This window comes from Leiobunum rupestre, chromosome 7 (genome assembly GCF_980474605.1).
Source record: "Leiobunum rupestre chromosome 7, qqLeiRupe1.1.hap1, whole genome shotgun sequence".
Taxonomy (NCBI): domain Eukaryota; kingdom Metazoa; phylum Arthropoda; class Arachnida; order Opiliones; family Sclerosomatidae; genus Leiobunum; species Leiobunum rupestre.
In genome coordinates this window covers 17,020,719-17,045,449 of record NC_143390.1, presented here as the reverse complement: position 1 = coordinate 17,045,449, position 24,731 = coordinate 17,020,719, and the positions used below count along the sequence as shown (strand labels likewise).

At 37.0% G+C, this 24,731-nt stretch overlaps 1 protein-coding gene across 1 annotated transcript in view; it reads left to right on the top strand.

The window, feature by feature from the left end:
- Positions 1 to 24,731, top strand: part of LOC149934913 (glycine receptor subunit alpha-3-like) — a 69,524-nt gene that overhangs the window by 42,499 nt on the left and 2,294 nt on the right. The window contains exons 2-5 of the mRNA XM_090180567.1: positions 17,306 to 17,388; positions 18,325 to 18,392; positions 18,529 to 18,752; positions 22,957 to 23,039. Of these exons, the coding sequence (XP_090036693.1) occupies positions 17,306 to 17,388; positions 18,325 to 18,392; positions 18,529 to 18,752; positions 22,957 to 23,039 (458 nt within the window). The remainder of the gene's footprint in view (positions 1 to 17,305; positions 17,389 to 18,324; positions 18,393 to 18,528; positions 18,753 to 22,956; positions 23,040 to 24,731) is intronic.

The following is a 24,731-nucleotide window of genomic DNA, read 5'->3' as shown; positions in this document are numbered from 1 at the left end:
CGATAAATTGTCGATGAAAAGGACCCTTTATATGGCCCACTTGCCTCCCAATGGGTACCGGACAACACCCAACCTTACGGCTTATCCGTTGGCATTCTTTTCATATATTGTTTTTGGTGTTGAACGCGGTGATTTGCTTTACCAATCCGGTATGTAAAGCAAATCAGGCGGGATAATATTTCGCTCCTGTACGTATTACAACCACTAAAATCTCGGTCAACCTTACCTTACATCGCGAATATTGTAGCCACGAAGGTAATTTGGAAGCTCTGTTTGAAGTAAGAGATCGTTGTTAGTCAAAGCTGACATTTTTCCCTAAGAGATAGGAGAGAAAACAAAAATTGTAGGATTTTTCCTGCAAATCCGCGATATCAGCTCGGTGGGGGCATCGAGAAAGAGCCGATCCGGGCGATTAACTCATTGAAAATGGGCTTCCCGCTCAGCGACAAGGTATGGGAGGAATAAATTGGCTGCTTTTTCGCCCTAACGCGATGAAGCTCCTGATTTGGAACTTTTCCTCCGTTATTTTTCTCGCTCCTTATTATCTTTTCTTTGCAAAATCACCATTCTCATTCTCGGCTGCGTGTCTGCCCTTAAGTTGATGGCGCGAGAACTTAATTAAAAGTTTTTGCTTCTTTTCTTTTACCGTATAGTTTTCGCTTCGTTAAATTGACCAGAATATCCGGCTCCAATTTCTCCGTCCACTTTTAGGAATGCGCTACTTTCCTTCTGATAAAATCAGCCTTTTTTCCAATTGCCTTTGTCGCCAATTTATTGAGACAAAGTTCTCAACCTTGTTGGATTGTAATTTGATAACTTCCATTTAATTTAATTTGCAATCCTTGGTATAGTGATTAATTTATACGTAGACTGCCGTTTCCGCGCTAATTTTGATCCGCGTGTGTTATTAAGGGTCCTTTTCGATAATCCGTCATTGGATCCACCGTCTTTAATTTCCACGAAACTTTCTATTTAAAAAATGTTTAAAATTGTTTAATTTAATACTCTGGGAATTTAAAATTATTGATGTTCAAAGCATTCTAATTTCGGATTTGTTTCGAATACATTAACAATTTTACGTAATGGATATCTGTCGCGGATTTTGGCAATTTTAATTCCCTTTGGAATGTTATTTAGTTAGTAGTGATTCTCTACAAAACTTGCAAATAGCTAATGTTAATTAAATAATCGATATATTTCGCGAGTCACTGTATAAATTACTATTTGAATTTGATATTTCACGTACACCGAATATCGTAGAAATACCGGCGGAAAATTTCAAAGTGGGTTCTTTGTAGAAAAAATATATATACAATACCGTGTTTTTATAACTTAACCAGAAAAGCTAAATATTTATTCGCTTTGATCAAACGTTGATAACATACGGTGGAATATAAATTGGAAATCTTAGGTTGATGTGGGAAATATTTTGAAATTGATTTCGACAGCCAATCTCTTCAATGTCGAAATTTCATTGAAGAAAAAATAAGAACTCGACAAGAAAGTTGCCGATTCAGCTCTGATGTGAAATCGGTCGAAGGCAGAAGTAAATTTTTCTTTATTATTTTGAGATCCAACAGGCTTCAAAGCCTATTTTTTATCTATTTAAAAATATAAGTCCTTTCTTGGCCCTATAAAATCTTTAGACGTAAAGAGAGAGAGAGAGAGAGAGAGAGAGAGAGAGAGAAAGAGAGAGAGAGAGAGAGAGAGAGAGAGAGAGAGAAAGAGAGAGAGAGAGAGAGAGAGAGAGAGAGAGAGATATATATATATATATATATATATATATATATCTTTATTGTGCAATAAAACAGTTTTACAAAACCAGTTATAACACATTCGTTAATCTCAATACAAAAACATTAAATGAAATTAAGTTAGGTATGCTTGTTTTTGTAATGTCGTTAATATATCTAAACTACATAAAACGGAACATAAAAATACATAAAGATAAAATGGAAAAATTGAAATATATTTTAAAATTTAACCGAGGTTTTTTAAAACAATTCGATTATTTCTAAGTACGGCTTTATTAAACAAATCATTCTTATATCCATATACATTAAAATTATTCATTAATCTATGTAAAATATAATTTTTTTCTCGAGCAGTAACTGCTGCAATTAAAATTAAGAGATTGTAAAAGCAATGTACAAATAGTTTTCTGGTTAATTATGCGGTGGATAAATTTTATATCAATTTTGAATAGTGATTGTTTAACATTGCCAATTTTAAATTATTATAATAATACTGTACTGGGTGTTAAAAGTTTTATAAATATAAGAAAATGTTTTAATTATAGTTTCGACCTTCTTAATATTAGAGTATCGGAGTAGATTATTCTGCCGTAAAAATCGCATGATTTGACCAAGGAATTTAGTAACGTGAAAAATCATATATATATATACATATATATACAGGGTGGAAGCCTCAGCTGTGGTCCAGCCTCGGTACTTCTCCTAGTACACCAGAGTGCTGCGGGTGGAACACTTCTACAGGCGCTGGTAGGCCAAAAGTAGACCAATGGGAGAATTAGAAGCGCATCTTACAAATGCTTTTTCGGGCGATTGGATAAACATGCGCTTATAGTAACCCCATTGGTCTATTTGTTGAATACCAGCGCCTGTAGAAGTGTTTGACCCGCAGCACTCTGGTGTACTAGGAGAAGTACCGAGGCTGGACCACGGCTGAGGCTTCCATCCTGTATTTATATCTATATGTATATATATATCTTTACGAAGTTGATAGCAAAGTCTGGGATACTTTGGATTTTGACCTCCTCCTCGTCGTAAAGAAAGCCGTTTTAGGGTTGATATTTTCTTCTTGATCCATGAAGAAAATAAATATTGACTTCTAGACTATGTACGGTCTGCCGTAAAAGGAGAAAGATACAACAGGACCAGTTTGTGGGTCTAAAAAATAGGGACACTCCTCCAAACGTCATCGTTGACGGCACTTTCTCTTCTATTTGTTTTTCATTTTTGGAAGAAAATCGATTCCGTTTTTTTTCCTCACTAGCTGATGTAAAAGTTTTTTTTTATAACGGAAGCGTCAAAAATATGTCCTACTGGATGTACAAGGATTAGCTTAGATTTTTACAGCGTTTAAAGTCCATTATACGCTGCATCGCGTTGTGAAATTGTAAACCTAGCGATATTTTCCCATACGCCATAATATAGACGAAGACTGGAAACTGGTATTTTATGTTTCACAAAAGCAAGCTAGTGGCCTATCTTCTGAAGTTATTAGAATTAATACGTGCTCTTTACTACGTACATCTTACAAGGAGACTACCCGAGGTGGTTATCACCGATTTTGTTGAAACTCGGGGGTTAGGTAGACCCTATGATAGTATGAAAATTGCCAAAGGGAAAAGTTGCAATGGGCTTTAGTTTTCCCATGGTAACCGAAAATGTTTTTGATCTCTCAAAACAAATAATCTCCATTTAAAAAAGCATGAGATTTTCTCGGTTTCACGGGGTACTTAATAACATTAAATTAAATTTTCAAAAATTACCCAAAAAGATGAATTTGACCTATTTTGGGTAAAATTGATCAAGGATTTTGGTTAAATTTTAACAAAATTTGGGTAACCGAGAAAATGCCATGCTTTTTTAAATGGAGAGGTCAAAAACATCTTACTTTAGCTACCATAGTTTCAGATATTTGTAAATTTATATTTTAAATAGTTAATTATTTCGCTTCGCATCAAGAGGAACCAGGTTTGATCCCAGCTTGTGGCCCTTTAGCGTTAAGTTAAAGGAGGTTTTCCCTCGAGTTCTTCGGTTTCCCCAAAACTGGGTTTTAAGCTCTAGTGTGACCGTGGCTTATATAGATCTTTAAGAGGAACCGGGTTCGATCCCAGCTTGTGGCACTGGGTGAAAGCTCGGAACTACTACTGAGTGGAGTTTGCAAGTTCTCATTCCTACTGGTTAAGGGGTTTTCCCTCGAGTTTTTCGGTTTCCCCTTCCCATAAAACGTATTGAGGTTAACGGAGTGTTGTTGGCTCGCGTGGCATGAAAGGCTTGCCGCCGCCCTCCTACGCATTGTAACCCGGCCACCTGATTTAAAAGAATTAAAAGTCGATACTAATTAAAAGAATTTACAAGACAACGATTTTACGCTCCTCCGACCGGAACTATAGTCGGGTCTAAATTGTTATTTATATTTTAAATAAATATTTTTTCTTGTGCACTTTTTTTTAAATCATTGTCTTGTTTTCTTTTAATTAGAGAATTAGCTGTAGTTAACTAACAAAGTTTAATTAAAAGTTGATATATGACTCGTGCCTACGGTGGTGCCTTGGGTATTATCCAGGCCGATTATTATTTGTCAATTTTTTTGTTGAAGTCGTGGTCTTTTCCGTCCAATTTTATTTGTTTTGTCCGCCTGAACAGAGAATCTTTCGGATCAAGTCCTCGTTCAGCTGTAAAAGAGATTTCCGGACGCGGAGGCTTGGAAAACTCACGCGTCGATAGTTAAAATAGAACCCGAACGTGAGATATCCTTTCATCTTTCGTAGAAAGCCCTTTATAAACTTTGTAAAAGATGCTTGGCCAGTAATATGACGCGTCGACGAATAAGCGCTTTGATTCCTCAGTCGGGGCGACCAGCGAGGCTTGGAACGAGGGTACTTGTAAGGATCAGTGGGAATATTTAAGGACTCGGAACTGTATTCAGTTGAGATGAGCGACCACTGTGGCGTTTGCTAAATAATAAATCATCTAGGTTAATACCCAAGGAACCACCTTAGACCTAAGTCATCAAGCGACTTTTTTAAAGCCATAAATTCAGGTGGCCGGGTTCAATAGTTCTTTCTATAAAATCGGGGGGCAAGAAAATGGGGTGAGCGAAAGCATGTACCCGCCGAGTCACGAACTACGTCATTGGGGCAGTGGCGTAGCTGAGAACTCAGAGGCCCCCCCCTCAAAAATCTCTAGGAGGCCCCCTTTTTTATTTTTTTATGGTTAGCGCCCCCCCCCCGAAGCTCGAGGCCCCCCGCACCGCGGGCCCCGCGGACCCTCAGCTACGCCACTGCATTGGGGCTTTTACTACAAAATTTAGAAAGTGCCGTGAATTTTGACGAAATTCTTAAGAAATTTCTAAGTGGGTTAGCGGGGTATTTTATTTTTATTTCGCTGTGGACGTTCTTTGTATGGTGTATGACATTTTTTATGTAAATAATCAAGTTAAATCTTTAAGATTAACACATTATTTTAAGTGGTAAAATTCTAATTAAATAACCGACTGACTTATTTTTAATTAATATTATGGCAATCAGATACACGTGTAGCTCTCTTACTCGAGCCACTAAAGGCTGCTAACACGTGTTTCCCTAGGCCAAAAAATCTCCCCCCATTCCCTAAGAAAATGACGTTTTCGTGACGTAGCGGGACCCATCTCAAACAAATTGGGCAAGCGTAAATATTTTATAGAAAGAACTATTGCCACGCGAGCCAATAGCTCCCTTCACTAACTATTACCGTTAATCTCTACAAGTTTTTATGGAAGGGGAAACCGAAGAGCTCGGGGGTAAACCCCTTAAACCAGTGGGGAAAGAACCCTACAAACTCAACGCAGTAAGAGTTGTTCCGAGTTTCAGTTTATTTTTATTATTTGTTATTATTATTAGTATCGCGCCAACTGATTTGGTATCGAGTACTACAAAAACATATTATCCACCAGAACTAAAATTTTAGGTCCGATTAACGGTCCCACAAGCAGGGAGTACAGAACGGGAGTCGTTTTGACAGATTTTTTAGGGTTCTCAACTAAGAAGCCAGAGAATCGAGGTTGGGTGGGTTGAAAGGGGGTGGAAGGTTGGCAAAATACGGCTTTTTGCGCCATCTACCTAATTTTTGTGGCTTTGTTGTTTATGGAGGAAGTCGATGCTGCCGTTTTTCATTAGATAACGTAGATCCTAATTGTAAATATTTAAATTATCTTACGACCGGCAATATTCCAAGTTTCTTGAGTAAAGCGTATCATTTTTAGGATATAATACAACTGAAATCATAGTACTAAATCAATGTAAATATAATTTTGTATCATATTTCAAACCTTAAGCCTTTGCAATGATTGGCTAATATATTTCAGATTTTTGCCTTTAACATGTCCTTTTTAAACACATTCCCTAAAATAGAAAAATAAATTGTATAAAATTATATAAAATAATTATAAGATCTGTTAAAATAATTACAATTTGTTTTCTTTTGACTTTTGAAAGTCGATTTATGTAACAATGGTCCATGCTTATTTTCTCCACGTGTGTAAAATTTGAATTTCTTAACAAAAACCACATGGCCGCTGATAATAGATGGCGTTATTTAGTCGAGGTGTCCCGTATTTTGCAGAGGCGCCGGCTGAAGTGTAGGTCATTGCAGCAGAACCAAAAAACCCCCCTCTTTTCATCTCCCGTTCTGTACTCCCTGCCACAAGTACCGTAAATGCCTAAAAGAGCACTAAATTACATAGTGCCCCAGGCTTACAAAATATCTGGAAGTCAGGGCAAAGGAAACTCTTAAATGAAGACGCTAGAAGTTGCGTAAATTTTCTCCATTAAAACGAAAGATATAAAGTTGCGCGAGTTTTGGTGTGGTAGAAGTCACGTATCTTCGATTGAGAAGAAACTTTTCCCAAAGCGAGGCAAATGCGCCTATCCATCAGGAAGTTGGGACATTCCGGGCGGGGTCATCTCTCATCCGCGATTTGCCTATCTCGGCGAACACGTGGATTGGCCTGTATACCTCTCTTTTCACCTCCTCCTTCTCATATCTCACCTCTTGTTCCTAACTAATTAGCGGGCCTCCGGCGGGGAATCCGTGAGCGACCTTTAATTGTTTATTCTACCTTTTCGTCGAGTGGGTTTTTTTTTTCCATTGGACCGGACGGGCTCGACCTTCGACCCCAATCCTAATTCATCACGCGCATCCTTGTTTCTCCGCTCTTTTTTTAGAAGCCACTTCTACCAAGAGCTTTAATTAATCTTGGTCAAATAGGAAAATTGTCAACCTTATTGCCGACTTGTTCCGGAAAATTCAATGGCAACGTTAAATTAATTAATTAAATTCATTAAACTTTAGTGGTGATTGTGGGATTTATTCAGAATTAATTGCATCGATTTATTTATTTCCGAATATGCGGAAGATATTCTCCTCGTACGAGGAGAGAGAGCTAGAGAGCGTTTGTGATTACCCGAGGGGCGTGGTTTTTCTTCCGGGGATCACGAATATATTTTCTGTAAGCCTGAATCTCAGACCACATACCCCTAGAGGGACACGTATCACTGGTAGTAATTTTTTTATGTCTCGAATGTGATGCGGCTTTTTTAAGAGCGCGCCATCTCAAGGCAAGTAGAGGCTGTTTTAAACGCACGAGAATAAAAAATGTACTGTAGAAGCTGGTTCGCGCACGACTTTTTTATTTTAATTTCGAATTTGATGCGGCTTTTTTTAAGAGTGCGCATTTTTGAACGAGGGGTAAGACACTCATGATTTTTGTGTACACCGGGAGTTTGAACTCTGCAGAGTTCTCGAGAGTTCGTGAGAGCTCGGGAGAGTTCAAGGGTGAGTTCCAGAGAGTTCGTAAGAGTTCGAGGAGAGTTCTTGAGAAATCTCGGGAGTTATCGGGAGTTCATAAGAGTTCCAATAGCAAATGCACACCTGAGTTCTTGACTGTTTTACCCCTCGTTTTTGAAGTTGACTTTTTAATTTTAATTTCGAAAAAAATAAAGAATTTTCGCGCGTTATTTTCTGTTTGCGGTAAAAAAAAGGCGCGTCACTTTTGAGACACCTTTTTTCCTGGTTGATGCGAGTCCTTCTGGGGTTAGGTGGTCTGTAATTCAAAGATAATATAGAACGCCGTACTCTATATTCGAATTCTGAGAGCTTTCTGCTTGACGGTTTTCTAACGAGTCGTTTACCCACTTTCGGCACGTGACCTCCAAAAAATCAGCCTCCATCGGTCGCTGTATTGTCTTATCACGGCCAACTTTGATGACGCGCCTTTGCGCAAGCAGCCATGGTCTTATCTATAGTTGGTTAGGAATTCATACCTCTACTCGGAATGCTTATCGCGGCAGATTATCTTCTCGATGTGGCTGACGGTTTTTTTGACGTCACAATGTTAACTTTAATATAATAATCAGCTAGGCTAATACCTTAGGCCTAAGTCATCAAGTGACTTTTGAAGCCATTAATTCAGGTGGCCGGGTTACAATGCGTAGGAGGGTGGTAGCAAGCCCTGTATGCCACGCGAACGAGCCAACAGCTCCCTACATTAACTATTACCGTTAACCTCGACAAGTTTTTATGGAAGGGGAAACCGAAGACCTCGGGGGAAAACCCCTTAAACCAGTGGGGAGAGAACTTGCAAACTCTACGCAGAAGGAGTTGTTCCGAGTTTTCACCCAGTGCCACAAGCTGGGATCGAACCCGGCTCCTTTCGCTGCGAGGCGAAAGTGCTAACCACTCCGCCACCCCACTTAACAAACAACAATGTGAGTGCGGAGCGCCCGCAGAGGGGATTTTTTCAAAGTGGTCAGAGTGATCTTACCATACGAAATACGGCAGGATAAGCATTACAAGCAGAGGTTGTTGGTTACCATGGTTACCACGGAGTTATTTTTTTCGGATTTCTGGCAGGAAGTGGGTAAACGCTATTGACTACGCGCGAGGCAGTGAATCTCAAAACATTTAACTTATTTCTACCTCAATACACCTCACTTAAATTTCTTCCAGTCCAGTATTCTCCTTCCCTTAAAAGCTAATCTAAGAGGCATTCCCTAAAACGTCTTGAAGCACACACCTGTGACGTTTTCCTTCCCCCCTCTCACAGTGGCGTACCGAGGGTTTTCAAAATGGTGCCCCTCTATATACAAAAAAATTTAAAATAGCTTGGTATTTTTATTTATTAAAGACTGTGATTTTAGTCTAGACAATGCTACCTTTCACCGTTAATTTGGTATCGTCGTTGGTACGGTCTTACTTAAAATTTTATATAACCTACCGATTAATTAACCAACCACAACGTTAGTCCGTCATTCTTGAATTCGATTTTGTTCTGAATGTATCATAGATAAATTTTGGAAAAACTAGAAAGTGTTTTAGATAGAAATCAGAACAACTGAAAATTTAAAATTACACTGAACGAAGAATCTGAATTATCACTGGTTGAAGGAACAATTGGACATTAAAGATAGGAGTGTTTTGGCGCCTCCCTACATGCTAGCCAGCTTGGCACCCGGTTAAATATTCACCCCCTTAACCCGTGTCGGTACACCTCTGCCCTTTCGTGACCGCTATAAACTAGACCATGGTACCAAGGGTTCGGCTCAACATAGTATGTATTTATTTATAATTAAGGATAATAACTAAGTTCAATAAACCTTACGAGTACCATTTTTAATTGTAGGATATACGTAAGTATATTAAGATTTTCACAACGGTATCATTATCTTAAACGCACTCTCATAAGCTCAAAATTAGTGTTAGCGTCGAGTTCGGGACTACTTATTTTCTTTCAATTTTTTCAATTAGATAGTAGCGACAATGAGACTCTAAGGTTCGACTTTTACAATAAAGATTGAAGTGAGATTGGAATAGCTCGTAGCACGCGTCGCGATAGACTCCATCGCCATCTCTTTTTCATCAAAGAACTAAAAGCTACCTATGTGAGAAAATTCAGCTGGCGAGAGTGCGTTTAAATTCCGATTTCTTAATTAATTCCACATCGAATCCATCTCTATAGCAAGTTCGCATTTTAAGCCCATTAAAAATTCCCTGTTAATTAATGATAAAGACGAGAAGGAGAGCTTCTTATTTTTACCCTCTCGACTTAATTACGTAAGTTCCCGGTTCTCTCCCCCACTGTTTTACTTCCCCCCTTCGCAGAAGGCGTCCGTCAGACACTTATAAATTAGTCCTTTAAATCTTAGTGTGAAATTGCCTTCATTATATTATCTGACGCATTGATAACGAATTAATTTCGTAAGTGGCTTCAACAATCTCACCTCTCCACCTCATTCTACCTCAATCGAGATTCTTCATTCTCTCTCTGAGGCACGACTTAGATCTTTTCTAATGCTATTGAAACTCGAAAAGCCAGTTCTAGCGGAAAATTCCCTTAAAACTCCTCGCTCGAAATTGGAATAATTTGCGGAAAATGGCATTTTACTCGTCTCGGTGGTGGGGTAAATATAGCTCGAAATAGAAATACATTTCTAAGAAATGAACAACATCATACTTAATTCTGACGATTCGAAATGTCTCTTTGAAATCTCCATGTTTTGCATATTGCCGTATTGGAGAGGGGAGAGTTCATTTTATGAATTCAATTTAGTCGATAGTATATTATATTGATTTATTATACAGGGTGGAAGCCTCAGCCGTGGCCCAGCCTCGGTACTTTTCCTAGTACATCTGAGTACTGCGGGTGAAACACTTCTACAGGCGCTGGTAGGCCAAAAATAGACCAATGGGAGAATTGGAAGCCTCAGCCGTGGTCCAGCCTCGGTACTTTTGGTACGCGTTCATTGCGAAACAGTTTAGTGACGTGGCGGGCTTGTTTTTCTTTTCTTGTTCGATCTGATCATCTTCCGATTTGGTTCGAATATTGCGTTTTTCCAAAATTGCATAAAGTGGAATTGAAATGGACCACATGGCCGTATCAGATACAAGCTTCCTAGTATTTTGGAAATTAGTATGACCCTCGGTATGACCTCGTCTCTAGGGGGGGGGGGGATTACGTAACGCAGTAAGGAGGGAGTGGGAGAGGGTGTTGGATCGCCCAAATTTTACGCAACATATTATAGTTTTATAAAAACTTGTAGATGTTAACGGTAATACTAAGTGTAGAGCGCTGTTGGCTCGCGTGGCATCAAGAACTTTCCACTTCCCTCCTACCCAATTTACACAGGTCACCTGTGGTGGGGTGGCGGAGTGGTTAGCCCTTTCGCCTCGCAGCAAGAGGAGCCGGGTTCGATACTAGCTTGTGGCACTGGGTGAAAACTCGGAACTACTCCTTCCGTGTTGAGTTCGCAAGTTTTCTCCCCGCTGGTTTAAGGGGTTTTTCCCTCGAGCTCTTCGGTTTCACTTCCATAAAAACTTGTACAGGTTAACGGTAATAGTTAGTTTAGGGAGCTGTTGGCTCGCGCGGCTTGCACGGCTTGCCATCACCCTCCTACGCATTGTATAAATAAAAATAAATAAAATATATTATTTTTAAAAATAAATAAAATGTAATACCTATTTAAAAAATAAATAAAATGTAATACCTATTTAAAATATTCGAATAACAACACAAATATTTAGGTAGATAGATAAGCAAAATTCGAGTTATTTTGATAAGAACCGAAATCGATTCATTCGTTTAAAAAATCGAATAAAGTCCCGTTCACACTGATATTAATTTTCCAATTCTCGATTTTAATATAAGTACGAACGAAACTTAAATCTTTATTTTTAGGCTTGGAATTAACCCTCTTTCGATTTTAGACTTAAAGTTTTTCTATAGATTTCCGATTTTTCGTAAACTAATGCGCTGACGCCAAATGACCTTTTAAGGTGCAGTCATTACCGGCAGAAGAGTTTGGTTCAGTGTTCGTTGTACCGCAAAGATAAAGACAAAGTTGAGCGCGCCTTTTACAACTCCATACCTTATACTCTTCTCGGAAAAGAAAGGTTCGAGTAGGTACACGTTTCGGAATAGCGACGATACTTCAAGAGATATTTTTTGGTATCATTCTCGCCTCTAACCTGCCCGATTCATCAACTACGGAATATCCTCGCTTAACGTATCTCATCTAAATTTCAAAATTAAAAGACTGTATCCATTCTACTGTCGCGCTGTTTGTTCTTATCCGCTCGTTGGTGTCCAGAAAAAGGCTCGTATCAAAAGATAAAATGTGTCAAAACTCGCTCCATCTAACTCTTATTATGATTAGTATTATTTTTATTCCAAAAAAATTATTTTAATTTTTATGTGAGCGTAAAGATAAATTTATGAAAGTGAATTCGTTGGAGCGTTGTTTAACTCCGGAAAACTAGGTTTCTTTGTTAGTCCTAATGATTCGAAGGCTTTCATTTTCCGAAATTAACATCTGTTGTTAAATAATACGCCTTTTTAATGATGACTCGTAAATACGAAATCTCACTAATGATCTATTTAATTATTTTATTCAGATCGGAAGATTTCTATTAAAATGTAAAGAAATTCTTAACGACTCTTGAAGACATTGTTAGCGACTTTTAAAGACATTGTTAGCGACTGTTAAAGAAAAAATATTAAAACGACTTTTAAAATTGCATTTATATTATTTGCAACTTGATCCTTTGGATGGTTTCTAAAAAGAGATTGCGCATACTTCTACAATCTTTCAACGTGTACTTACAAGGAGACTACCCGAGGGGGTTTTCACCGATTTTGTTGAAACTCGGGGGTTAGGTAGACCTTATGGTAGTATGAAAATTTGCAAAGGGAAAAGTTGCAATGAGCTTTAGTTTTCCCATGGCAACCGAAAATGTTATTGACCTCTCCATTTAAAAAAGCATGGGAGATTTTTTTGTTTTGAGAGATCAATAACATTTTCGGTTGCCATGGGAAAACTAAAGCCCATTGCAACTTTTCCCTTTGTCAATTTTCATTCTATCATAAGGTCTACCTAATCCCCGAGTTTCAACAAAATCGGAGATAACCACCTCTGGTAGTCTCCTTGTTAGAGTAGATTTAAATAGATTTAAAGAGATAGAATTTTAAGACTAATTGATTTTGTAAAAAGTATTTTACTTTAGTATTCTGAGAAAAACTTAGAATTTTCTAAAGATATTTTAAGTGGTTTCTATAGACATAATCTATAAAATAACTAAGAAATACACGGGTTATTTTTCAGAAGGTATTTTTTTTAGAATACCTTTGGATCAATTGTGTTTTTTAGAGTAACTTAGGTATTAACTATGGAATGACTTCCTTTAAAAGGTTACTCTATAGAAAATCTATAGAAATGAGTTAAAGTCTGTATAAAGCGCCAAAGGACGGTTTAGAATTTCAATAGATAGTTTTTTAGGGGATGTTTGTTAGATAAGCCTTGATGTGGATAATGACATCACAGAAAATCTGACTTTATAAAAGAGCTCAACAGATTGCAAAAATAAACCATTGTCAAAGTATTTTAAGTTGGAAGAATCACGGGAAAGCAAACCTAACTACCGCCCTCTGTCGAGGAACTTCGTATGTAAATTTAATTTACTTTATTCTTCCTACTAAAGAAATTCTTTAAGAGCCATTGTTGAATTATCAGATTAAATCGTCAATCGCAATACTCGTTAACTTCGATATTTACACGGCATTTATTGTGTAAAGATTTTACAAGGCAAATAATAGGAACTATAAAAGCACCTGAATTTTCTCATTGATGGCGCTGCTAACGTTTGTCCCCTGACTTTTATTCTCACGAAGGACAAGTAAAAAAAAATACCGAAACAATAGAAAAATCTTCTTTTGTTCGTGCCAGTCGGTCCCTAAAGGGGATTTTCAGACTACATAAAGTTTCAAATGTTTTGTTTTTGGCGAAAAAAAGGAACTTTGTATGCTCGGATACATGTCCGTGACGCGTTTTGAGGGTGTCAACCCCCGGGGGATGTTTCGTCTTATTCCCCACAATCCATATTTAAAATCGGATACTACTTGTATTTTTATTTTACTTTACTTTTTCAAAACGTAAAATTTAGTTTTTTTAAAGTTCCCCGCACTCTTCCTGAGGGAATAAATTAAGAGTATAACAAAGGATCGGTAACGCACGCCCTCTTTCGTCGTGTAAAGTAATAAACAGTCTCGACATATTCTAATTAAAAATAATTAGGTGATTAACGAAGGCGTTGGCTTATTTCGGTGGCGTAATTGATGGCTTCTTTCATTTGTTAGTCGTTTAACAAAAACGTTGTTTTTTTCGTGTAACGGCTTTAAATTAATATGTTTTTAATATCCCTCGAAAATTAATCATTGATCTGGACTATTTTTCGTCTATTGCGCCTGTAAAAGTGTTCCAACCGCAATATTTTAGTGTATTGCGGGATAGACGTAGACACCATCTTCAGGGTAAAACATTTACTACCATTTTTATATTATTTTTGCACTGGTCATAAAATAGTATTCTATTTAATTATAGTTTGATTTAAGTTAAAGATAAAATAAGCTATTGGTCACATTCTTTGATTGTGGTTATAAAAGTATAGCATCATGATAGAAAAATAATTTTAAATGCTGGGAATAAAAAGGAAAAATATGTCTCTAGCCCTTATCTGTGCCCGTAAAAAATATTATTAAAAAAACTACATCGAAGTTAATATTTTTCTACAGAAGTTTATCAAAAGCGGGATATTTTACTTTAAAAAGTAACCTTGGGCGGTTTGGTTCGTTCTCTTTATTCTTGGGTTTTGTCATTATTTTTTTTAATCTCGCGCCATCGGGTACATTCTAATTTATTTCGAAGGAAATATGCTCTTTTGAAAATTGCTTTCATAAAACCCCGTATTCTTTAGCCAAATATTTTCCCAATTAAATTGAAAGGCTTCCCTTCTATTTTTAGTTTATTATTTTTTGAAATATTTCTTATTTAAATTAATGAGATGCTGTAATTAATTACGGAATTTAAAATAAGTTAAAAATTGCGTTATTTTTTAAATTTTATTTTTTCTGGTTTCGGGTTCGTATAAACTTTAATTTGGATAGTAAAGTAAAATATTTATCCCTTCGATTCTAAATAAGGTTGGCTGATTACAATTAATTTGAATTAAATAATGATTTAAATAAATTGAATGGTTTTCAATCAATTAATTAAATATTGTAATGCATTTCAAATTGGTTTTTAATAACGGTAACATTTTTTCCTTTAACAATTCCAATACGAAGCAAATTTAAGAAAACTAAATTATTAAACTGTAATTCAATTTAATTACATTTAATTGTATATAATATAACCAATAGAATAGACCGATAAAGAGTTTTTAATCGCTTAAAAATAATGTAAATAAAATAAAAGTTCCGATTTAAATAAAAATAATCGATTGATTAGAATTTAAAAAAAAAAGTCAAAAGCAGAAGGTATTTACTTATACTTAAGGATAATGATTATGTTAAGACCAGGGATGCCAGATTATCAAACGAAAACCCGCCAAAATATAACTGAAAAGCCGCCGAAATATAACTGAAAATCCGCCCAAAAACTATCGATTTTCCCAAAAACAAGCTTTTTATTCTAAAGCTAAAGACACATTAGTGCTCGGCAGTCAATTAATTTTTATCCATGAATAAAATAAGCTCGGCTATATTTAAATAATGTTTATTTAAATAACCAATATATTGGTTATGGTTGAATAAAAATAGTAAAATGTTTAAATAATCGAAAGTGAATAAGCCTATTATTTAAATAAAACAAACAATTATTTAAATAAATACCACTTTTATTCAAATAAAGGCTTGGTTGCGTAGAAAACATAATTAAATAAGTTAAAATGATATTCTTTTTACCAACGTTTTTTAAATAAAGCGGAAAATTTGTGGATAATGAATAAACAATTCCGAACACTAAGACACATAATACCAACCCAGTAGTACCAATTTTATATTTAAAAAAATGTAAAATGTAAATTAAACCCATTTCGTGTTGACGAATTCTGGAAACGAAGCCCAATTGGCTGCTTTCCAGCTAGAGCATAGCGCCGAACCAATTTTCAACGGCGGCGGCGGGAACGATAATTAGTTCGGCGGCGGCGTGGCGCGCCGATTTTCAGAAAATAATCGGCGGCGTTGAAAAAAATCGGCGGCGCCCCCCCCCCCTCAGAAATAGCGCCAGCCTGTTAATAGACCGCTAGAACTTAAATTGTTAAACACATTTAAAAAATACATGTTTAATAGAATGTATTTTATTAAAATAGGTACCACTTGTTTCCAAAACAAAGAAGAGGTAACTTTGTTTATATACTATCAGATGTAACTTATTTAATCATAAGTGTGCCTGAAAGAATTTTTTCATAATGATACCTTGTTGCAAGGATATGACGTTATTGACGTCACTTCCCAGTCGATTACGGTTTTATCGTCATCAAAACTAGTTCTCGCGTAGGGGGAAGGAAGTTAAAACCAGTTTTACGCGATGTTAGTGCTGTATTTTCTTTGGTGTCTGTCACAGACTATATAAAGTTACTCGTAGCTTTATATAGTCTTTGGTGGCTGTGAAACAAGGTCTCATTTAAATTTTTAATACAGATATGTTAAACAGAGGCACACTTATGAGTAACTATGTCACATTTGATACTATTAAACTAAAACATTTACGCTAGTAATAACAATACTGTACTAATTTACTACCATTTTACTAGTATTATTATCTATACACTCTTTTTAGACACTTTTGCTGGGCGCCGCCATTATCGTACAGACAACCAACCAGCCAGCCCTCTACCGCAGAAATTTCATCCCCCCAAATCCGGTTTTATTTTAACTCTATTATCACAAATCATTTTATCTTTGTATCAAAGGAATTTTTAAAATGTAATAGAATAGTTATTGCTGTGTGCAGCCAATGCAGCTGATACGTTTCTGTACTTAATACAAAATACGAGGCGACGCAACTCCAAAGCCGTTTTCGTTTCTCTCTCTCCTATCCCAGCTATCTGCTGCAGAAAATCTTGGTGCGCGCGGTGCAGTGGTGCCAGATCTTTTGGAAATTATTAATTATTTTTCATTTTATAACGCTAGTACGGTGCACCCAACAGCCTAGGAATCGTAGCACTACCAAAAGAAAAATCTATGTAGTTTAGATCTCAAAACGTAATTATTATACTTTAATAATGGAAATTAATTCGGCGGCGAAATGAAAATGTTTCGGCGGCGGCGGCGGCGGCGCCGCCGAAATTAAATTTATCAGCGGCGGCGTTTCGGCGTTATCTAAATAATCGGCGGCGGCGGCGTTTGATCGGCGGCGCTATCCTCTATTTCCAGCCCAATATGGCATCCCTGATTGAATTTTCCCCTGCACGGAGCGGTGGGGGATTAATAATGTCAATCGCGAAAAAGTGGTCTAGACATACCGATTCTGATAACACGCGAGATACCATGAGCGGTGTCCGAGCTGAAGTGCCCATCACTATAAAAAAAAACCAACCGTGACCCTAAAAGTAGATCAAATTTTCCCTTTCTTTCAATATTTAAATTCGTTTGTATTAAAAAAATAGGAACCCAGTAAGGATACGTGGTTTGCGCTTAGAGACTTTAAAACGTGTTCGTAACCTAATGACACTTTTTGGAATTTCAGAAATGGCACGATGGACGATTTGGACGCTCTGGATCAACTGCTGAAAACGTACGACCGGCGAGAGTTGCCGCAGTCGCACTTAGGCGAGTCTTTTATATTCTTCGTTAAGCCTTGGCGCCGCGAAAGAGAAGCCCCATTTGGCGCCGCGGCGTATTCTCTACGGTGAAATGCCCGGAAATTTCGCAATAACGCAGCTTGAGATTCAATTGGTCCGTGTTTCGATATAAAAAAGGGCTTAAAATGGGATTTTTGGTACGATTGGGTGCCAGAGATGGCGCGCCAAAAGGTTCCCCCGAGTCCCCTTTTATCCCGAAGACCATTTAAAGTTGCTTTATTGTTAAAAAAATAATGCCTAGCTAACCCTTGGTTTGTCGAAAGCGAACAGCCTTCATCGTCGTTTTGCCTTCGACGTTAGTTTAGTCTAAAGCACTTAGGCTAACTCGTTGAAACGCAACAAGGAAATGGACCTATTTTCTTCATCGGCGCTCCTCTCGCGGAGGAATCGTTTCTTTCTCTTCCTTTGGTTCGTGTAATAGTTTACATCAGTTGGCTGGCAACAAATCTATTCTCTAGCGGCCTAATATATTCAAGGGCCTTGTCCTCCCATTTTCCCTGTCCTTTAGTCGGGCCCTGCTCTGGCGTAGACGGAAACCGATTTACAATTTAGAAAAACGGGCCGCAGGTTGTTCGTCTTTTCCCTTAATAGGCAAAAAAAGGCCGAAACCGCGAAAGTATTTTTTCCTATTTATTTATTTTTTGTTCGGGGCAGGTTTTTCAGGGTAATGGCTGAGCGCTGTTTCGCGTTCGAAAGCGGCACCGTTTGTTCTTAATAGGGGCTCTCTATGTACGAAAACTTTCTCTAAAGAGAAACGCTTAACTTGTCTTAAAAGGCTAACCCGGACCTAAATTTATTAGAGGTTTTAGGCAAGCGGTGGCTCCAAATGAAATATTGACTTAAGAGTATTTACTTTTTTTCGTTGGAAACCACTTCACTTTTCATTATGACGGCGATCTCTCAGGAATTCCCACTAAAGTCGAGTGCGAAATATACATTCGAAGTTTCGGCTCCATCAACCCTGCTACCATGGTGAGATTCTTCAGCCTTTTCGTTTCGAGCATGGGTGTTGGCTTTTATTATTATTATTCTACCATACTACGCTACTAGGGAAGGTTTTATTTGACCTTTTATTGACCCCAGTTTCCTTTGTTTGGCTTTATTCCAGGACTACGCCGTTGACCTGTACTTGAGGCAAAGTTGGCTCGATCAACGGCTTCGACGACTCAACTCCACTCGACCTCTCGACCTCAACGACCCCAAACTGGTACAGAAGATATGGAAACCGGAAGTGTTTTTTCCCAACGCGAAGGATGCCGATTTTCAATACGTCACGGTTCCCAATGTTTTGGTGCGTGTTAAACCGGAAGGGAAAATCCTCTACATGCTCAGGTTTGTCTCATTGTTGTTAACGTTCTTTGACAAGTATATTTGCCTATCAAATAGTGAGAAATGGATAGTTTAGTAATCTTTTTGTGGTAATTTAAGGCCAAGCTGCGTATGAAGACAGTAGCCGCCTTAGGGGTTGCGAGGTCCTACGCAAATATGGAAAGTTCAAAAAACAGGAGGCCATATGGTTACAGTTCTTAATATAGTCCTTTACTACATTGACTTCATAAGATTTTGGACATAGAATTAATTTTGGATTCAATCAAATCTGGAAAGGATCGAAAATATTTGTGGTTCAAACTTTGACCAAAAAAATAGTTTTAATCCAGAGATATTTAGGAAATTTAGAATCAAAATATTTTAATCCAGAGAGATTTAGGAAATTTAGAATCAAAATATTTTAATCCAGAGAGATTTAGGAAATTTAGAATCAAAATATTTTAATCCAGAGAGATTTAGGAAATTTATAATCAAAATATTTTAATCCAGAGAGATTTAGGAAATTTAGAATCAAAATATTTTAATCCTGAGAGATTTAGGAAATTTAGAATCAAAATATTTTAATCCAGAGAGATTTAGGAAATTTAGAATCAAAATATTTTAATCCAGAGAGATTTAGGAAATTTAGAATCAAAATATTTTAATCCTAAGAGATTTAGGAAATTTAGAATCAAAATATTTTAATCCAGAGAGATTTAGGAAATTTATAATCAAAATATTTTAATCCAGAGAGATTTAGGAAATTTAGAATCAAAATATTTTAATCCAGAGAGATTTAGGAAATTTAGAATCAAAATATTTTAATCCAGACAGATTTAGGAAATTTAGAATCAAAATATTTTAATCCAGAGAGATTTAGGAAATTTAGAATCAAAATATTTTAATCCTGAGAGATTTAGGAAATTTAGAATCAAAATATTTTAATCCTGAGAGATTTAGGAAATTTAGAATCAAAATATTTTAATCCTGAGAGATTTAGGAAATTTAGAATCAAAATATTTTAATCCAGAGAGATTTAGGAAATTTAGAATCAAAATATTTTAATCCTGAGAGATTTAGGAAATTTAGAATCAAAATATTTTAATCCTGAGAGATTTAGGAAATTTAGAATCAAAATATTTTAATCCAATAAGATTTAATGAAGTTTTGTGCCGGATTTAATACAATGAATTGGCAAGGATTAAATAAATTTGCATTTTATCCGCATTTAATCTGTTCAATCAAATTTTTATAAATCATACTGGAAACTAAGCCATCTATAAATGTTAATTTCAACTTGACATGTTGATCGGCCTAGCGAGGCCCCTAGGCATTGCCAAGACTGCCTATGCATAAAAGCCGCCACTGGATGCAGACAACGCACCACGAACAAAATTTACTTCGTCTTATAATCAGCTAGCGACGTTTATGGCCTTTAATTCTGGTGGCCGGGTTATATTGCGTAGGAGGGTGGTGGTCAGCCCTTCATGCCACGCCAGCGGGAATTTCAAATTTCCCCTTTTTTTGTTGAATGCCTAAAGGTTGATACGCGGGTGATATTAATCCATTTTAGAAATGCATATTGCGTAAATTTCAAAGTAATCAATAAATATTCAATGTAGATTATTATTTTAAAGCTGAAATATAGCGTATTTTTAGTGTTATGGTCCTATACAATCAACGTGGTAATCCCGGCATTACCCGTTCTATACTTACCCTGGACTGGCTAAACGGATCTTTTATAGGTTTTCTTCACTTGTAATATCAAAAATAAGTTATTTAAACTGTTTTTAATCATAACTATGTTAATTAATTAATTATCACTTTAAAATACAACGCAATAGACTGTATTCTCCAAAATTTATATAGCACGCGCGGGTATACTTAGAAATTCAACCGTAAACAGGCCAAATTAGAAATTCCCGCCACCAATTTACCGGAAATTCGAGCTAATATCTTTACGCTAAAAGTACCAGATATTTTGCCTTTCTTAACCTGCAACCATAGAGTAAACCATTCCACTAGAGTGGAAGGCCCTATGGATGGGCATCCAACATTAATCCCAATGTGCAAACTTGTTTTCGATTCGTGAATAAATATAGTCCGAAGAGCGATGGTGTTGTTTTTACATTTTTCAGAGTATAAACTTACTTTTTTTATCCAGATATTTTACATTAACTTTAGGCCACCTTGTTAATGTTGCGTTAACAAGTTTCGCTGATAGCCTTCCACTCTATGTGAGTGGGTTACTGAGTAAAGTAATATATTTTTGGTAGTAACTCTTACGAACAATGGTTCGTGACGTGCCCTTTTCAGCTGTAGACGTTTATGCAAATTACTCGAGATGGAGAGTCATTTATGTAACTTCAAAGTTCATAATCAGATACGCCGTAGTGTATACCTTATAAACGGAAAGGTTTTATGGTTCCACAGTGGTTCGTCGACGTTCAGAAATTCCCGTTTTAAACTTGTTACAGAGCTTTTCTTAATGTATTTCTATTTTTGAAACTGTAAAGTTATTATCGTGGTAGCCATTTTAAATTAAGGAAAATGAGGAGTCGACCTTTTTCAGGACTACATTTTTCAGGTGAAGCTAATGTATTTAATATATATTAGTGCTATCTAATTTATAAAGATAAATAAAGATGAGTGTATGTATATATATGTATATATATATGTATGTTTGTCCGCTATAGGAATCTACAGTTTTCAACTTAGGTCGACCACATTAATTAATTTAATAATTAGGTATATCCGCTATAAAAAAGATACTACACTTTGATCTTAGCCCAAAGACCGAGTTTCTTAATTATTTAGGCATACACAAGAAAAAAGCTTAAATTATTGAATTTTTTTAAAAAGCCTTCTTCTATAGACACTAGACCGTATAATAAAAGGCAAATTATTATGTAATCAACGTATAATTGGTTAAAATTGTCATTAACCAGCTGGTACGTTGCTCTGCGTGGAGACAGTTATGATAGCGTTCTATTTTCGTGATAAATGTGTTGGAGTTTCGTCACTGGCGCTTTTACCTTGGTATTCCTTGGTTCTTTTGTACAGGAAATGTTAAATTGCAATTTAAGTTTATAAAAAAATCCAAATAATTAAATAATTATCGTAAAATTTGTTAAAAATTTCATAAGAAGAGATACCACACGTTATAATACAAATATTTATATTTCCCCGGGTTATACCGGGCGGTACCTCAACTAGTAGTTTTTTTTATAATAATAATCAACTAGAATAATACCCAAGGCAGAACCTTAGGCCTAAGTCATCAAGCGATTAACTCGTTCGGGCTGTAGATGATGAGATTTTGTTTCTATGGCAACCTTTTCGATAGAACAAGGATTATAAGAATGTTTGCCATTTCCGGGTCGACTTATTGTATGTGAAACAAGGTAATAATAACAATAATCAGCACCACCTAAGTCATCAAGCGACTTTTAAAAACATTAATTCAGGGGGCCGGGTAACAAGGCGTTGGAGGGTGGTACCAAGCACTTGATGCCACACCAGCCAACAGCTCCCTGCACTAACTATTACCGTTGACAGCATCAAGTTTTTATGCAAGGGGTAACCGAAGAGCTCGGGGGAAAACACCTAAAAACAGTGGTGAGATAACTTGCAAACTCAACGTAGAAGGAGTGGTTTCGAGTTTTCTCCCAGTGTCACAAACTGGTATTGAACCCGGCTCCTCTTGCTGCGAGGCGAAAGTGCTAACCACTCCGCCACCCCACTAGTATAGAAGCAAATTGAAAGTGGAAATGAGCTTGCAATAATCTTGTCAGTTATATAATGAATGAAAGACGATTCCATTTCGTACATCGCCAGAGCGAGACAGGGCCTTATTTTCTTATTTTTATGTTCCCGCATCGTAAGGTGGAAAAGCGGATTCCTCCAATTTCGGTTTTCCACTTATTTTGGGGAACGTTACTCTATTCGACTTGTTATAAAGGTTGGTTTCGGATTTCCCGGACCCTTAACAAGATGTACTTTTCTCTACTTGTCCGATTTCATCGTCGTCGCGGGCCTTCGCACCTCGCTGACCTTTGTCCGGCCGCTGTTTCGCCGTTAACCTCCGAACTACGTGATGCAATTATTTATTTTCCTTTGGACCGCCTTTACCCGTCACTTTTTATTATATTGCCAAGCCACTATTTCTATATTTTCTTCTTCATTTTTCTACTCCTCATCCCGTTTCTTTTCGTGACGACGAGGACAGACTTAAGCTGCGTTTTTCTTGTATGATGGACTTGTACCGTTATCCCATGGACACTCAAATCTGCACCATCGAGCTGGCCTCTTGTGAGTCGTCACTCTTTCTTACTGTTTATTTTGACGCTTTATATCATATCTTACGTTGTACCATATGTTTATAAATACACTTTTACGTAAGTGTGTCAGTTACCCATCTTTAGCGTTGTATATTGTTACTGTGAGGCATTTCTAGAATTTTTGGGGTGGGTACATTTGTTCGAATTTCAATCGTCCGAACGGTGGAACAAATGTTCGAATTTCAATCGTCCGAACGTGGAACAAACGTTCGAATTTCATTCGTCCGAACCGCCGAAATAACAAATGTTTCAATTGTTCGAATTGGACATCTTGTTTGTTTCATTCGTCCGAATCGGTAGCATCACTGGTCCGAATTCTGTCGCTAAAATAGTATTTCTTAATGCTGTTTTTTTGGTCCGGATGTTTTTTAGTGCAAGAATTAAAAATAAAAAACTACATTGCAAATATCGTTGTTTGTTAGTAAGTGGTAATTGCGTTGAATGTTGTGGATATTTTAGGTTAGGTTAGTTTAACGTTAATGTTACTATTTTCTTATATTAACAATATTTAAAAAAAAACAACAAATTCCTAATGTTCGAAAAAACGGACAAACGATTATTCGAACAAATGAAATTCGCCAGTAAAGTTAACATAAATTGAACGACTAAATCACCAACAAAAGTTGTGATAAATTTTTCGGGCAAATGAAATACGTTTTCGGTCATACGATCATGTTTTCCGGCATTCGGACAAATGATCATTCGGACATTTGTACCACCGTTCGGACGAATGAAATTCGAACAAATGTACCCAAATCGAATTTTTTTATACTCATAGAAAATATAGAAGAGGAGTAGCAACGCTAGCTTTAATATGGCTTTAAAATTTATATCGTGGTTTCTAATAGGGGTTTGAACTGGGTAATATATATTTTAATGGACGAGGTTTAAGTGTTAACGTTGCAGGAAGATAATTGGTCTAAAGTAGGTATGATGTCAATTCAACATCGATTCACAGTTGTTAATAAAAATTTCGCCTAACTTACACACTTACGGGACATCATTATAGACTTGCGCTTATACGCCTATATGTTACCTTGGACAAATAAACTACTGAAGCGCTCGTACCGAGAGAATCGCTAAGCCTTTCCACCCAAATATAAAGCACCCGAGTTAAAACGTTGTATGATGAGCCGAAGATTTTAGTTCTAACGTCGTTCGCTTATTTTATTACGCTCGTGGACCAATAATATGATGGGCTCGAATCATAATAGAAAACCAAATTATCCAAGCTGCATCGTCTGCCAGAGCTACCGAGACAATCGCGAACAGTGGCGTAGACAAGGGGGGTTACGTATTCAGTCCCCCCTTGGGCCTAACTTTGACCGAACTAAATTTCCACCCCCTTCTCGACCCCCTCTTAACATTCACGTACTTCGACCCCCCCTTGACGAATTTCTGGCTACGCCACTGATCGAGAAACATATCTATCTAAATACAAAGCACGCGTGTTAGATGATAAGTAAAGGCGGATGCACACATAGCCTTCGCGCGCGAAATTTCGCTGGCAAATCGCATCGCGTCGCGTGACTTAAATAGAATGGAAGTCATGGCGCATGGGCGCGTGCGCGAAAATTCGCAGGCGAAATCGCTTGCGAACCGTATGTGTGTTTGGGCCTTAAGCGTCTTTGATATTTCTGTGGAAATCTTTCCAATATCGGAC